The sequence below is a fragment of the Lotus japonicus genome, chromosome 4 (genome assembly GCF_012489685.1).
Source record: "Lotus japonicus ecotype B-129 chromosome 4, LjGifu_v1.2".
Lineage (NCBI taxonomy): Eukaryota > Viridiplantae > Streptophyta > Magnoliopsida > Fabales > Fabaceae > Lotus > Lotus japonicus.
In genome coordinates this window covers 850,874-865,747 of record NC_080044.1, presented here as the reverse complement: position 1 = coordinate 865,747, position 14,874 = coordinate 850,874, and the positions used below count along the sequence as shown (strand labels likewise).

The 14,874-nt window shown below is 35.0% G+C and overlaps 3 protein-coding genes across 4 annotated transcripts; all 3 read left to right on the top strand.

Moving 5' to 3' along the window:
- Positions 1–4,125: 4,125 nt before the first annotated feature.
- On the top strand, positions 4,126–7,036 carry LOC130715920 (U-box domain-containing protein 54-like). 2 transcript variants are annotated; one of them, XM_057566075.1, is made up of 5 exons: positions 4,126–4,529; positions 4,634–4,911; positions 5,335–5,459; positions 5,534–5,649; positions 5,867–7,036. In XM_057566075.1, the coding sequence occupies exons 1-5, from the start codon at positions 4,513–4,515 to the stop codon at positions 6,111–6,113; spliced, it is 783 nt and encodes a 260-aa protein (XP_057422058.1). In that variant the 5' UTR covers positions 4,126–4,512; the 3' UTR covers positions 6,114–7,036. The 2 variants fall into 2 exon arrangements, with proteins under 2 accessions (XP_057422058.1, XP_057422059.1); XM_057566076.1 differs by having other exon boundaries at positions 4,128–4,529; positions 4,607–4,911.
- Positions 7,037–7,444: 408 nt separating this feature from the next.
- On the top strand, positions 7,445–9,946 carry LOC130714272 (uncharacterized). The gene is made up of 2 exons (XM_057564176.1): positions 7,445–8,369; positions 9,145–9,946. Exons 1-2 carry the CDS (start codon positions 7,943–7,945, stop codon positions 9,186–9,188), a joined length of 471 nt encoding a protein of 156 aa, XP_057420159.1. The 5' UTR covers positions 7,445–7,942; the 3' UTR covers positions 9,189–9,946.
- A 734-nt stretch (positions 9,947–10,680) lies between these two features.
- On the top strand, positions 10,681–13,143 carry LOC130714271 (U-box domain-containing protein 35-like). Its single transcript, XM_057564175.1, has 4 exons — positions 10,681–11,342; positions 12,223–12,341; positions 12,421–12,536; positions 12,740–13,143. Exons 1-4 carry the CDS (start codon positions 10,979–10,981, stop codon positions 13,005–13,007), a joined length of 867 nt encoding a protein of 288 aa, XP_057420158.1. The 5' UTR covers positions 10,681–10,978; the 3' UTR covers positions 13,008–13,143.
- The last annotated feature ends 1,731 nt before the right edge of the window (positions 13,144–14,874 follow it).

The following is a 14,874-nucleotide window of genomic DNA, read 5'->3' as shown; positions in this document are numbered from 1 at the left end:
GTATCGTTTATAGAATTTTATTGTTAGTCCATGTAACACTTACTACCGTAAGAAGTTTTTCAAAATTAAAATTGCTCAAATCATATCTAGGGTCATTATTAAACATGTTAACTATTTTATCTATTGAAAGAGAAATGTTTTAATTATAAAACTATGAAATATGTTTCGTAGTTTGGCGCTGCATTCACATGATTGACTACTTCGTCCCTAGGGACCCCAAATGCATCAGCAATTCGACCCATTTGCCTTTGTAACGGCTGATAGAAATTTTTAGTATTCTGAATCAAGGGGTTAAACACAGTTCCTATATGTTGTGCAAACATGTTGACCATTTCATTATTGCTATCATCCATTTGTTGTCTCAACACATTGACAGTAATATTAGTTAAGGCATTCCCTAAAGTGGATGCACGTATTCCAACTATCCCCCGGGGATAACCATTGTTTCGAACTCCCATATTAGAAGCCGAAGCCAAGGGACCCTATGGATACCACATTATCATAATAGACTGAAGGGAATGTTCCTATTCCGGTCATCAACCCCGGAGGCATGCCATACGGTAGATTCACCTGTAAGTTCATCAGTGGGGGTCTATAGACCCCTGTAACTACTTGCGCACCACTGGAGCAGTAGGGGTAGGCACCATAACCGGTGCATGAACTGCTATTTCGGCCGCAACAGTCATTGCAACCGCTTGTGTAGTGCCAGAATCCACTGGCATTCACATCTTGATTCACTACGTCTTGGTTATTCGATGGACCAGAATTCCCAGAAGGGGAATTTCCATTTCTGGATCTACCATTTGCCATACTTATTAATCTTCCACTTCTCAAACGCATAAAACAGGGATTACACAAGTATTGGCAAAATTTACATCAATTATTTCCACAAAAGTGTCCCACTGGGCGTGCCAATTTGTGTACACTGAAATTTGGTAAACAAATAAGAGAATCCAAAGATCAATCTGGGTACAGGATTCAAGTCCTCTTGGGTTCTTTTGATGAAAAGTTTGATGTATTAAAACTAAATAAGATCAAATCTCCAAATGAAAACAATCTTGAATGAAATAATAAGATAAAATTCAACTAAATGAATAATAGAACTTGCAAACTTTATTTGAATATAGTAATTGATAGAGGTGTACAAGGGACGGACTTTGGTTAACCCTAACCCGACCCTAAATATTAACCGGGTCAATTCATAGACCCTAACCCGTCCCTAGACCCGAAGCAACCTGACATTATGCGGGTCCAATTTAGGATGGGTCTATGTAGGACGGGACCGAGTTGGCCCGAGGGACAATAAGTATAAGACTATTTGATACCAATTGTAAAATTTAAAGATCATAACATACTAAAAGAGTTATAAGTTTGAACTATTTTTTAGAAGAAATAACTTGAAAGGATCCAATTCTTTCATAATATATTGCACTTGAGAGGTTTACATTTTGTTTGATCTATGTACCCGTGTCACTCATTTTGTTTGAACATTCTTCACTTGTCTCACATGTGCATAATACACACACATGATTTTCTCTTGTTAGAGATGAAAGTGTCCATAGTTTGATCAACGTTTATTTAATTCATAAGGTAGATGTTACACATTTTAATCTCATCCACATGGTAAGATAAATTTGAGCACCATGTATCACATTTTAATCATTATAACAAAGTACAATTTTATAAAATATATATATGGGACGGGTCGGGTGACCCGAGTGCCAACCCGAACCCGACCCTACCCGAAGTCGGGTAACTCAAAGATCAACCCAAACCCGGTCTCTTTTAATGATCGGACAAGGTTCAACCCGGCCCTAAAGGCTTGGGCCGGGACGGGTTGGCGGGTAGGGCCGGGTCTTGTACACCCCTAGTAATTGACGGGAATACAAGAGCTTCACAAGATTGATACTCTTTTTCCTCTAAAATTGCTTGTAGTCATTGCGTTTGACTGAAAGCTATTAGAGTAATTCGAGTAATTGAATCGTGAACCCCGACTACAATGTGAAACCTTCTATTTATAGACCTACAAGACTATCTGCCTTCCAACAGTTAAATACTGGTTCTATTACAAGTGTCTTCCAATTGCTTCCGGCTTCTACACGTGTTCTTCAAGTTTTAAACCTCTGGTAACTAACTCCTGGCCAAGTTGAATACCGAAAACTTGAAAAATTCAAATCACGAAGCTCTTGAGTGAAGGAGGCCTAACTTAACCCAAAAGCTAGCTCAAGAGTTAAGGTTTGCACAACCATATATAAGCAATTGCTTGACCACATCTCTAGCCAATGTGGGACTCTAACACACCCCCTCACGCCCAGTGTAGAACATCTGGAGCGTGGAATGAAACGGGTGGCCCAAATATGGGAGGTCTCCACAACAAATGGATCTAGGATAGGGGCCCAGGCCCATGGTCAAACAACCATTGGCTCTGATACCATGAAGGAGGCCTAACTTAACGCAAAAGCTAGCTCAAGAGTTAAGGTTTGCACAACCATATATAAGCAATTGTTTGACCACATCTCTAGCCAATATGGGACTCTAACATTGAGTCGCTATAAAAAGTCTCAAATGCCATAAGATATTTCATCTCAACTACTGAAGTTGTTGCTATAAAAAGTCTCAAATGCCATTGGAGATCCTTCATATATAGGAATTGGTATGATACAATTGAAGAGATCGATATGCGCATATGACTTGATTATGTCCTCCATATCAAGACCAAGTGCATTTTTTAATATTAATTTGAAACATTTACATCCATCTCATCACGAATACAATAAGTCATTAGTTTTTTTTATCAAACATCTCTTCTTATTGCAATTTTTCCTTAATAATTTTTTCTGAATATGATGACCAAGTCAAAGGAAAACGAACACAAGTATGATCAGATAGGATTATAGGACCTATATTCATCGAGAAATCCGAAATGGGAATGAATGACAAACAACAAACACATCTTTCTAAATTGTAATCATCCACATTCCCATAGTTTTTGTTTGTTTGGAGTTTGGACAATTCCACATTCCAGAGTTTGAAGTCTTTTGGATTCGGCTGGGCCATAACGTCGACAGATCCAACGGAAATATTTAAACAAGATGAATAATTTCGCGGTGAAAGGAAATTGATTCATTTTTAGTAAAATAAAGCTCAAAGAATTTCAATAAAATACTTATGATTTTCATATGAAGTTTTGCTGGAATGTGAACGAAACAAGGAGAGTTATTCATATGGTGCAAATTATCTAACAACGTGATATTAAAAAATTGAAACCAATGACACAACGATGTCATTGGCATGGTTGAGATTTTTTATAATCAATGGAGGTATATAAACATATGTAACATTTTTGACTTTCATAACCTTGCGTCGAATGACCACTATTTTCGCTCAATTATAAACTCTCACTTGTTTTTCTAATTCAACCAACCAAGAAGAATAAAAGAATATCCTCTAGAATCACTTCTGGAAAAATAGTATTTTAATTTCTCATACATTTAATTAACTTATATTTTTCAAATTCAACCAACCAAAAGGAATAAAAGAATATCCTTTAGAATCATTTTTGGAAAATTAGTATTTTAATTTTTCAATTTTTCAATATTTGCTATTTTCTTTAATTAAAATAGCAATTAAAAGTAAGTGTCAATTAGAATGCTGATGACCTGACTTAGATTACGATTTTACGAATACCACAATTATGCCTAGAAAATTACAGCTTATTAAGCTGACATTAACATGAATTCACATAATTAGGAAGTATAATGGGCACGTATGGGAAATTTTTGAAATGTAGAAATATTAAAAAATATTTAAAGAGGTAAAAGTTTAAATTATAAAAGAAATATATAAATTATAAGGATGGAGATTTAAATTTTAGTCAAAACTATGAAAATAAAGTGTGTATGTTTGATCATTAATGTGATCCATAAATGTGATCTCCAAGGTTTGAGGGATTAGTCGCATAGCAGTCGGCCATGAAAATAGCTCGGGAAAAAAAATCAAATTTGTTAAAAAGTTCATATTGAAATTTTGATGAAATTGAAAATTCATAAAAGCACTTAAGTACTAAGCAATATATGCACTTGATAGTTCAACTGTAGATGTCTTAGATTCAAGTCCGTGTGAATGCAATTGAGTTAACCACTTTGTAGATATAGTTTTTTTCCACCATAGTGATCCTACTCTTCTCGAACTAGGATTACAAAAAAAAAATGCACTTGATCACCTACTTTGGCAGGCAGCTGGGCATTCTGTTTCAATCAATGATCATGCTGATGGTGATTGCGGAAGTTATGCGGATGAATCCACAAAAGGACACTATGTTTCGATATGAGCCTCTCTCATTTCTTGGAATTGGAAGAAACATAATATATGTTAGATTCAGCATAGAGAGGGCTCTAACTAGTATTGCTAGTGACAACTTAATTGGATTTGGATACATGTTTTACTTCTTCAAGATTTCCACATTTTCCTCTCTTTGTATTATTTAATTCCTTACCTATTCAATTCAACAACATGTCATTCTCGTTCAAGTAAGTTCCTCTCTTGTCTTGTAACACAAATATATAAATATAACTTTAGTTTGTCCTTCAAATATTAATTTATGTAGGCGAAGTTAACGGGGGAGACATTGCAGTACCATTCACATGGAGGAGTGCCATCACGAAATGTTGAGCTACACTAATAGCCTGAGCTGTGAGATAGAGATAGTGGAAGAGGACAACCATGACGGGGCTAGTCCTATGGCCGCCATTGGCGAAGAAGATGAAGAACAAGATTCTGTTTATGTGGCAGTGGGTAAGGGCGACACAAGCATGGAAGCTCTGTCATGGACACTAAACAACTTGGCTACTCGCTCAACCGTACTTTATCTCATCCATGTTTTCCCTGAGATCAAGCACATTCCAAATCCATGTAAGTCATCAATTCAGTTATATCAAATATTTGATTGTTAGCTATGCTATTGATCCAAAGCTATGATTTAATTGCTAGCTTGTTTTATTCCCCCTTTATATTTCTGTGTTATTTGGTTTCTTCAATTCAAAGAAAGCTCAAACTATGGATCTATTTTGGGGTAGGGTGTAAAATGGTCCGTTAATTAGACTCAATAAATGACTTCCCAAGCTGGAATACTAAGATTGTGGGAAACCAAGTAGATGATTGGGGACCAGATTGTAAAATGAGTTTTGTTTCATTTTATACCAACTAAACAGAAATAAAATTTCAGTGTCTATGTGAAAATACTAATTTCCATAGGCTGACATATCATGTTCAAATAATGTAATTTCTTAAGATGGATCTAAAGATGTGTGAATATCTTTTTCTGTGTGATGACAGTGGGAGTGGGAATGATTCCAAGGAATCAAGTGAGTGCTGAGCAGGTGGAGAGTTACATGGCTCAAGAAAGAGGCAAGAGGAGAGAGCTCCTTCAGAAATTCCTCCAATCATGTTCTAATTCCAAGGTACTAATTCTACAAATCCACTATTGAAAGTAACTAAACCCTTATTCAATTAATAACAAAAATATTTAAAACAGGTTAAGGGAGACACCATCCTCATTGAGAGTGACATGGTTGGGAAGGCTATCCTTGACCTGATTCCTATTCTTCATGTAAGAAAATTAGTGATCGGAGCCAACAAAGTCCAACTCAGGTATATAGTCCTAAACCATTAATAGCATCTTTGGTTCCAGGTGAAATGCTCTCGAATCACATGTGATTTGAAGCTACTAAGTCTTAACTCATAAGTAAAGTGCATTAAGATTTTGTGCAAATTGTGAATTCAAACTAGTACAGTATATTTCAAGTTTATTAGGCCTGTATAAGAAGCATTTCACATTTAATTAAGTGCATGCATTTTGGATGAACAGAAAATCAAGATCATCAAGGAAAGGGAATGGTGTAGCTGATCAGATACTGCAGAATGCACCAGAAAGTTGCAAGGTGAGAATTATATGTGAAGGAAAGGAAGTGAATGAGCAGATGATGTTGATGTCACCCTCTCCACAGGTCCTCACAGTCACAGCAGCTTCTACCTCTGCTATTTCCATGACCCCAAAAGAACGTCAGCAAAGTGATTTGGTTTCATGTATTTGTTTCAAGCCTAAGTTTAAATGAGCGTGTGACTAAATTGCAGCAAATTTGGGGATTGTTAGCACCAAAATTTACAGGTTTGGAAATTAAATATTAAGATATGGTGTACATGGATGCATGGTATATTTCAGTGTATTTTCTACTTTAATGCCAGATTATTATCCATTGCATATATTGGTCGAATTTTAGCTTACTGAGTCGAGATTATTGCAACATTTCCTTGGTCAAAATCATATACCAACTTGATTTCCAAGTCGAAATATGGCTTTGGTTTTGAGTTCCAAATTATATGTTGATGGCACCATTCTAATGCCAAAGTAATGCCATGTATATATATTTCTCGACCATAGGATTTCGACAAGGAGAAAATGCAAAAGTATTAAGTGGAAACTTTTGCTAGTATTTGACCAGTTTAATTTTAAACATGTTAATGGATGTGCACGAGATCAATTCAAAGGCACGTGGCAGATAGTAGTGGCAAATCTTAGTGGCAGTTTCTCAACAAGATGGAATCATGTATGGAGCGGTTACCATTTAGCATGGAGCAATGCAAGAGAGCTTCAGAGTTTCTTATCTCAACCGTAAAGCCTCAAGCAACAGTTAGTGGAAGATATTAGTGATATTAAGTGGAAGTTACAAGTTGGCTATTGAAGTGGAGTAGTGGAAAATGTGGCTGCAAGCTATTATATTTGTACTTATGCCAAGTGTATGGCTCTAGTATAGGGAGTTATTTTCTAAGATGTAATCTCTACCGTAGGATCTAGTGGCAGTTTCATTTCAAGTTCTATAAGTAGCAAATCTGATTGTAAAATTAAGCAGACTCACACAACTACTCAAAACTCTCCATGGATGCCTCCAAGTCTCATGTGACATATGGCTACAAAGAGACTAAGAGTGTGCTGTGATTCTCACCTTTAATTTTCAATGCAATTTTATTTCCTTTGCCATTTTAATTTCCTTTTACTTTTTGTTCCTCTTTTTTCTTTCGATCCTCTACTCTTTTTTCCTTTTTGTTCATACCGTTCTTCACGAAAACCCAACTTTGACATTTAAAACGTCTTCACTAAAGAACCCAGAAAGGACTCCGAATCCGGTCCTTAAATTGCTTTTGGATTTTGTTTGTTTACCAAAAATCACCGTAAACAGGGATATAATCATATAGCCGAGTCAAGTTCTTTGACTAATGAATGATGTTGAAATTTCAATAGTGGACATTGAAAATTTAGTTTTTGAAACCAGGTGGAATTAGCAAAAAGCAATGTCTCCTTCCTTGCATAATAAGGGTTCCAAACATTCATAATAATCCGGATGTGAATGAGTCGAATTCCTTATTCCCTTGAGATCCGTCGCTAAATTCACTGGCAATAGTTTAGTTTTGTGAGGAATAAATTATTGTTAAACTAATTTCTTGGTTAATTAAAATTAAATAAAAGGCAACAGGCCAAAAGCCCAATAAGAAACTGATCCAATTTAGGAGTATTAAATAAAAAAGCAATAAGGAGTATTCGTTGCGGTGCGTAACCTAACATACTAGTATTACTATTCCTGCAATCGGAGACCGGCAGCCACCACCTCCGGCAACGCAACATGGCGTGGTTTCTCCCGGAAGAACTTGTGGTAGAAATCTTTTCATGGCTTCCGGTACAATCTCACGTGTGTGTCAAAATCAATCATGTAAGTCTCTCATCTCCGATTCTGCATTCGTGAAACTTCACCTTCACCGGTAATCTTCTAGAAATGCAGATTTTTCGATGATTTTCGCCGACCTTATATCTCATCTCGCTCTGTAACTTCACTCTTGGAATTGGAACCTGCAACGGCTTGATTTCTTTTATGCAAATTACAATTTGATTATGCAATTAGGAAATACTGCTCGCTGCTCTGTTTCTGGAACCCAGCTACCAGAACAATGCCTCAATTCGCCCCACCTTTATATGCCAATCCTAGGAGTTTTGAGGGATTCCCTATGTGTTTCTCAAAATGACAAGAAAACCCGTAATTTTGTGGTTTGGCAAATGAAGGAGTTTGGAGTGCACAAGTCATGGACTCAGTTGTTCAACATCATTGGCGATGACAATTTTTTTAGCTGGCCCCGGTTTGCAACGTGCTTATCTTATCTGAGAATGGGGATGCCTTGTTGTTGTCAACATATGGTGGGTCCCAAGCAATTCTCTATATCGGGAGAGATCATAAATAAATTAGTAGACACCAAAATTGCTAGCGACATCGTTGGTTGCTCTCTCACCAATTACATTGAAAGCTTGGTTTCACCTGTTAAATGTAAGTATGTTCGGTACATTTTTGTTATCACCATTAGGCTTTAATCCTTACTATGTCTTATTATGGGTTCTAGATTTTTATCTATATCTGAGGTGGGGATCTTTGCAACTGCTTAATTTTGCCTGATCCTATTAATAAATTGATATCTTGATGCTACATTGAAATATGTTCCTGGTTATATATCCTGGATTATATGTGCTACTTGAGAGGGGGAGAGAATTGTGTTTCTGTGTTGTAGATTTTGATTAAAATATTTGGATGCCTGTTTTGGTACATGGGTTTTAACTGTTAAGTGTTAATTATTTCATCTTCTTCACTTGCATAGATTAGCTGATTTGAAGGTATATTTTAAGGTGTCACAAGATGCTGTGATTAACTTGGGTACATTTGACTGCATGGTTTTTTGAATTCACTTATTAGTTGCAATTGCAAATGAAAAAGTACATAACTCAAGCAAAGAGAGACTTGCTTCAAGCTTTTATGGATATGCTTATGCTGATTGAAATTAATGCACCTCAATTGGGAATTGGATTCTTATTTTGATCTGCTTTTATATTTTTGAATATTTTGAATTTTAGCTTAGATATTTTTCACAAATTTTGCTTGCTCACTTATATTTTGACTCAAGGATTAGTGGATTATATTAAATTCCAAAAACCATTGTATTTGAATTCTGTTTTGAAGTTCATTTCCACATATCGTAATTTCTCTATATTCTCCATGAATATTCCAAATAATATAAATGGTTAAGAGTGCTCAATTTTGTTTGCTGCAGGCCAAATTCTTCTCTGCAACAATATATTAGCTGAAAACATCTAGGGCCAGCACAAGAGCCTTTGCTGGAATGGTTACATACAGTGACACAGATATGACCATTGAGTGTGTGAGTAAATTGCAGCAAAGGGGGCAAGTTCTTTGACTAATGAATTGAATGGTTTTGAAACTTCAATAGCGGACATGAAAATTTAGTTTTTGAAACCAGGAAGAATGCACTTTACATACAACATTGTGGGCAGAGTTTGGTTGGCCTGGAAATGTTTTTAACTAATAGTAGTCCTGAATCCTGATTGTTGTGAAAAACTGCAAACTCAAGTTATTCATGAAAACAGGTGAACTTTTTTGCCATGAACTGCAACATTTTTTTTTTTGGAGCGAGCATTTCATGCTGTTATTGTGCTTGATTCGTACTACAGAAGGATACTATCACTGAAGTAGGATAGATTTGTTAATGGCCTTTGTTTTACTTTAATTTGTTTAAAGGCTCTTCTCCAGGCTCCCCATCAGGTTTTGTTGCTTTCAATTCATTACCATTTTCATCTTTTTAATTTTCTACGCATAGATATGACGTACGTGTTCTTGACAATAAATTGTTCATTGTTTTCTTGGTCATGTCGAGATAAATGTATAGAAACGTATATCAGTGTCTGTGATATACTTAATTTTCCCATTTGCATGCTGCTATGGGTTCCATTGACTAAGCATGTGATTTGTTTTTAACTAATGGGCCCAATGGGCATATTCTGCTCGAGGTTCTTGCTTAGGCTGAATAATATACAAGATATACGTATTATAATGAATTTAGCAATGTTTTGATATCTGTTTATTTGGTATGTATTTTTAAATAAAAGTGAACTTTCTTTTGAATTGTGATAAAGTTTTTCACATTATACTCAACTTGTATACCGGTTTCAAATCTGGAGAGGCTAAACGTGGATCCAGAAATCCAAAAGCAACTATTTCTTGCTTCTAAAAACGTGGATCAGAGTCAAACATGGATCCTGGATGAGTTTTTTAAACACACACTTAGTATTGGAATTAAGTAATCATAGACTGATGAGATATATCTCATGATGAAAAGTTTATTTATGGCCACCATGACCACTTAAAAATAAAAGTTAATTAAAAAAGTCACATTACTTAATGTTTTAAATTTGATAATTCAATGTTAGATTCAATATTATATCCAATGGCCATGATTTATTTCTATCATCCCAAAGTGCATGTCAAATTTTTTATATTATCACAGAAGTTTATTATCTATAAAAGAAGTAGTATAATTAAACATAGCTATCTCAAAGTATAGTCAAACATCTATTGAAAATTTATTTAGACTCAATGTATGTTATTAAATTCTTAAGATTATGGACGCTATTTGGGGGAAACAAGGACAAAGTCAAATCTATCTAGTACGAAGGAATCAAATAAAATATAATTAACCAAAAATCTTAAATAGTATTTCAAATTATCTAAATGGATTTTTATTTATTTTTATTTTTTATTTTACATCAGAAAAATAAATAACAATCTCTAAGGTTTGAACCCTAGACCTCTCACTCTCAACCCATATGTCCACATATCTTAACACTTAAGCTATTATTTGGGGACAAAAACATTATTTGAAAAAAAAAAGTCAATTTAGAACATTATTATAGAACAAGAAACCAACATATATATACACTTAAATCATGTCAAGTACAAAAACTCATCTACCTTTCAATTCATTTTAAATCTTGATCAAGCATACATAAAGCTAGGATGAAGGTCTAGCTAGCTCAACTAAAATCACGGGAGAGCAACTTGGCATAAAATTGGAGAAAGCAATAAGTATAATGTTAACAAGTGAGTGTTTGCATGATGAAGAAAGCTGTAGCTCTAGCTATAGCAGCAGTGAGATAGGGGACGAAGATTCAGAGTCAGAATCAGATTCCGAGCTGTTTGAGATCAATATTAATATGAAGGAGGGTTTAAGTTTAGATACAATACCAGAAGACTGCGAGAGCGCCAGTGTGTTCTCTCTTGATATTGATAATCACCAAGCTGAGAAAGATGATGTTGTTTATGTGGCTGTGAGTTTTGATGGAAATTCAAGTATGGAAGCGCTTTCATGGGCCTTGAAGCATGCCGTGACACCCTCCTCTACCACTGTGTGTCTCCTACACGTTTTCCCTCAAGTCAAGCTCATTCCAACTCCACGTAAGTGATCTTCTCCACTTTTCTTATAACATTACATATTAAATCTCATATTTTCTTTATATCTCTCTTCTCTCCACCTCTTTCAACCTCAAATGAGGCGTGAACAAAACATTTTTAAAGAAAAATCTACATCAACAACTAACTTGTAGCTCCTCTAATATGTGAAATCCTATAGATAAATCCTGAGATTCATTGATTTATCAACAACTTGATTCGCTTGGCCACATACCGGATCCGCCAAGGTTTCTTCTACCGCCTATGGTTGTCGAAACTAGCGAACCCGAGCATACTTGCTTTGAGTTGTCAGGAAAGTGAATTGAGCAAGTCCGGCTTGAGCTACTACGGTTCTCAGGTTGGCTTGCGGGTTTTTAGATAGAAAAAGTTAGAAAAATGAAAGAAAAAAAAAAGAATTTTTTTCTCAAAGGATTATAGTACACTATTTACAACAAATCTAAATAGTTCATCAAGCAAATTCAACTCTCCAAGTATTGGAAAATTTCACATTGACTCGATCGAGTCATGATCAAAATAATCTTTATATATTAGAAGATAATCTTCGATCCTAGGTATGAGAGAATATGTTAAAAAGTATCACATTAAGTTAAGATATAACTAAGATAAATTTTATATATGGGAAGATGATATATATATATATATATATATATCAGAGGCCAGCCAAACTCAATCCTGTGCGAACCCGTCTAACCCGCGGGCTGGATGAGTTGGGTTCGTCTAACTTTGATTTTGGGCGAGCTGAATTTTGACCAATTCAACTCACCTATAAACCAGATCGGGTCTGAGTCAAAGTGACAACTTCAGTTAGTGGTTGTGGCCGGTACTGATTTGCCTGCTTTTATGTGTGATAATATGATGTATACAGTGGGGAAAATTCCTAGGAGTCATGTAAATTTAGAGCATGTTAACATCTGCTTGACCCTAGAGAAAGCCAAGAGGAAATTGCTCCTTCAAAAGTTCATTGACCTATGCGTTGATTCAAAGGTAACAAAATTCTTGATTAGAAATGCAATATCTAAGATTAGTTCCTCAAATTCATTGACCTAAGCTAATTAACGTACAGGTTAAGGTGGAGGTGATGCTGATTGAGGGTGACAATGTTGCTAAAGCCATCGTGGACCTGGTCCGGAATCTCAATATAAGGAAATTAGTGATTGGAACTATCAAGTCTAACTTAAGGTATATACCATGTCAAGAATCATCAATTCTGTGACACCATATAAATTCCCCTTATAATACTTAGCATTTTTGGAAGGGATTATGCTCATTTTATTGAGTAATGTTTGTACTTTCAACTATTTCATCAAATAAAAATTATGCTTTCAAAAAAAAAATACTTAGCATTTTCTAACTGTTTTATTAATTGGATCATGGATGAGTAGAAAATCTGCTGGGTCTAGAAGGCAAAATGCAATAGCGGACATGGTGCTGAAAACTATACAAGAAAGCTGTGATATTAAAATCATATGCGAAGGGAGAGAAGTGATCGACCAGATGATTTATTGCAGTAGTACTTCACCACACTCAAAAGACAATGGCAATTTCATAATTCCTCATGGAGAAGAAGATGAATCCCGTGGTGTTGTCCCATTTAAGCGTTTTATGCCCAATCCATTATCGTTATTTTGGTTCAGACATCTATCACTGTAAATATTAAATATGCACAACAAAAAAGAAAATTAGATATGTAAGGCCCTAAACTTTTCTATCCTTTGATATTGTTGTAGTATATAAATCTTAAAAATATACAATATATAATAACCTCACCCTTAAATGATTTATAGAATTAATATAGATAACATTGTCATATATTATAAAAAATTAAGATTATTTTGTTCACGTTGATCCATATTTATTCAAATAATTACTTGAAATTATATCTTTTTTTCAGTTTGTTCGGTTTCCGATTTTATTGGATTTTGGTTTTTTTTTATCGATTTTTTTGTTTTATTGGATTGGACCAGATATGAAGAACCCTAGCTAGTACTGCCAAAACTTGTTATGCAAACCCATCAGGTAAAAAACACAAGTGAAAGTACAACTAGCTTGTTTTTGAGTCAAAACTCTGAAGTCGTTTTGTTTAGGGAGTCAATTATCTGTCCATACATCGACAATTCGACATCACTCCCACCCCTATCCCCCAATAGCAACCCTTCCTGATGACCCAACTTACTTGTTGAATGCATGCTTCGCCATGTGTTGCTGGACATATGTCCCTGGTTTGCATGAGTGAAATGCGATCTTAGGAAGTATCTGACCTTCAGACATCTAACCATTAAGGAATTCAGACATTGAGAATATCTTTAGCCAAGAGCATCATTAAAGACTTAAAAACTCTAGAAACTCGCCCCCACTTCCTTTTCAGATTGACATAATGCATTATAATTGACCCAATGTATTATCCTTTCTCCTTGTTTACATTGTCCAACATGCAAAGATATAAAAACACATAATATAAGTCAGGATAGCTTGGGTCATCGATTTAATGAGAACTTCTCTTCCAACTGCGTGCCGCCAGGAATCGCTCCTTCCGACCCTTTAGCTTCTTCCACACCCTATATCATGAACAAAGTTAAGAACTTGTTGTTTTGACTTGCCAATTAAGGTTGGTAGCTCAAGATACTTGGATTGACTTTCGACCTCCTTAATTTAAAATTGTCCTTATATGGCATGTTTATAACCTTCTGGAACATTTCAGCTTAAAAGAAAGTCCAGATTTATCCAAGTTAATAAGTTGGCTGACACTTGTTGGTAATTAATCAGGATCTGGTGCATTACATCTGCTTCCTCCTATTAGCTTGAAAGAAAACAAGATTATCATGAGTAATAAATAGGTGGGAAATCTCAGAAGTTTGTCTCGTAATTTGAATCATATGGATGGCATTCCTATGTTTTTTTTGTCCTTTGGCCACCGGTCTCTATGGATGGCATTCCTCTATTGAATATGCACAATATGATTAATTTTTTTTTCACATACATGATAAAAAAAAATAAGGAGAGAGGAAATTATCATGTCTCAAACCTCTTGAAGACGGAAAGGATCGACTCCTTCCTTTAGTATATTATATAGATATAGATTTAATTTATATGACATAAAAAGTTTTACCCATGAATCTAATCATATATCTCAAAATTATCGTTTTATGAAAAACAATCTATATCAACCTAAATCAAGCCCTAAGTTTAGGAAATAGGCAATAGTCATCCTTACAAGTAAAGGCAGAAGGAGCAGAAAGAGAGAGGATTGATAGATAGATAGATAGATAGATAGATAGTGACGCAGACAGGCTTGCTGCGCGTTTTGATGAAGATGTTGTGCGTGTTTTCGTCTAATGCAGGAGCAATTAATTAGGAAGTTATTATTTTTAGTATTTTTAAATCAATTTAGGATTTATTATGTTTTTTTTAATTAAGTTAGAATCTTTATGATCTTACTTATTTTTGGTTAGGAGCTTATTTATTTTTAATTAGGATTTTTTATTTTTAATTAGGATCTTTTAGGATATTATTTATTTTT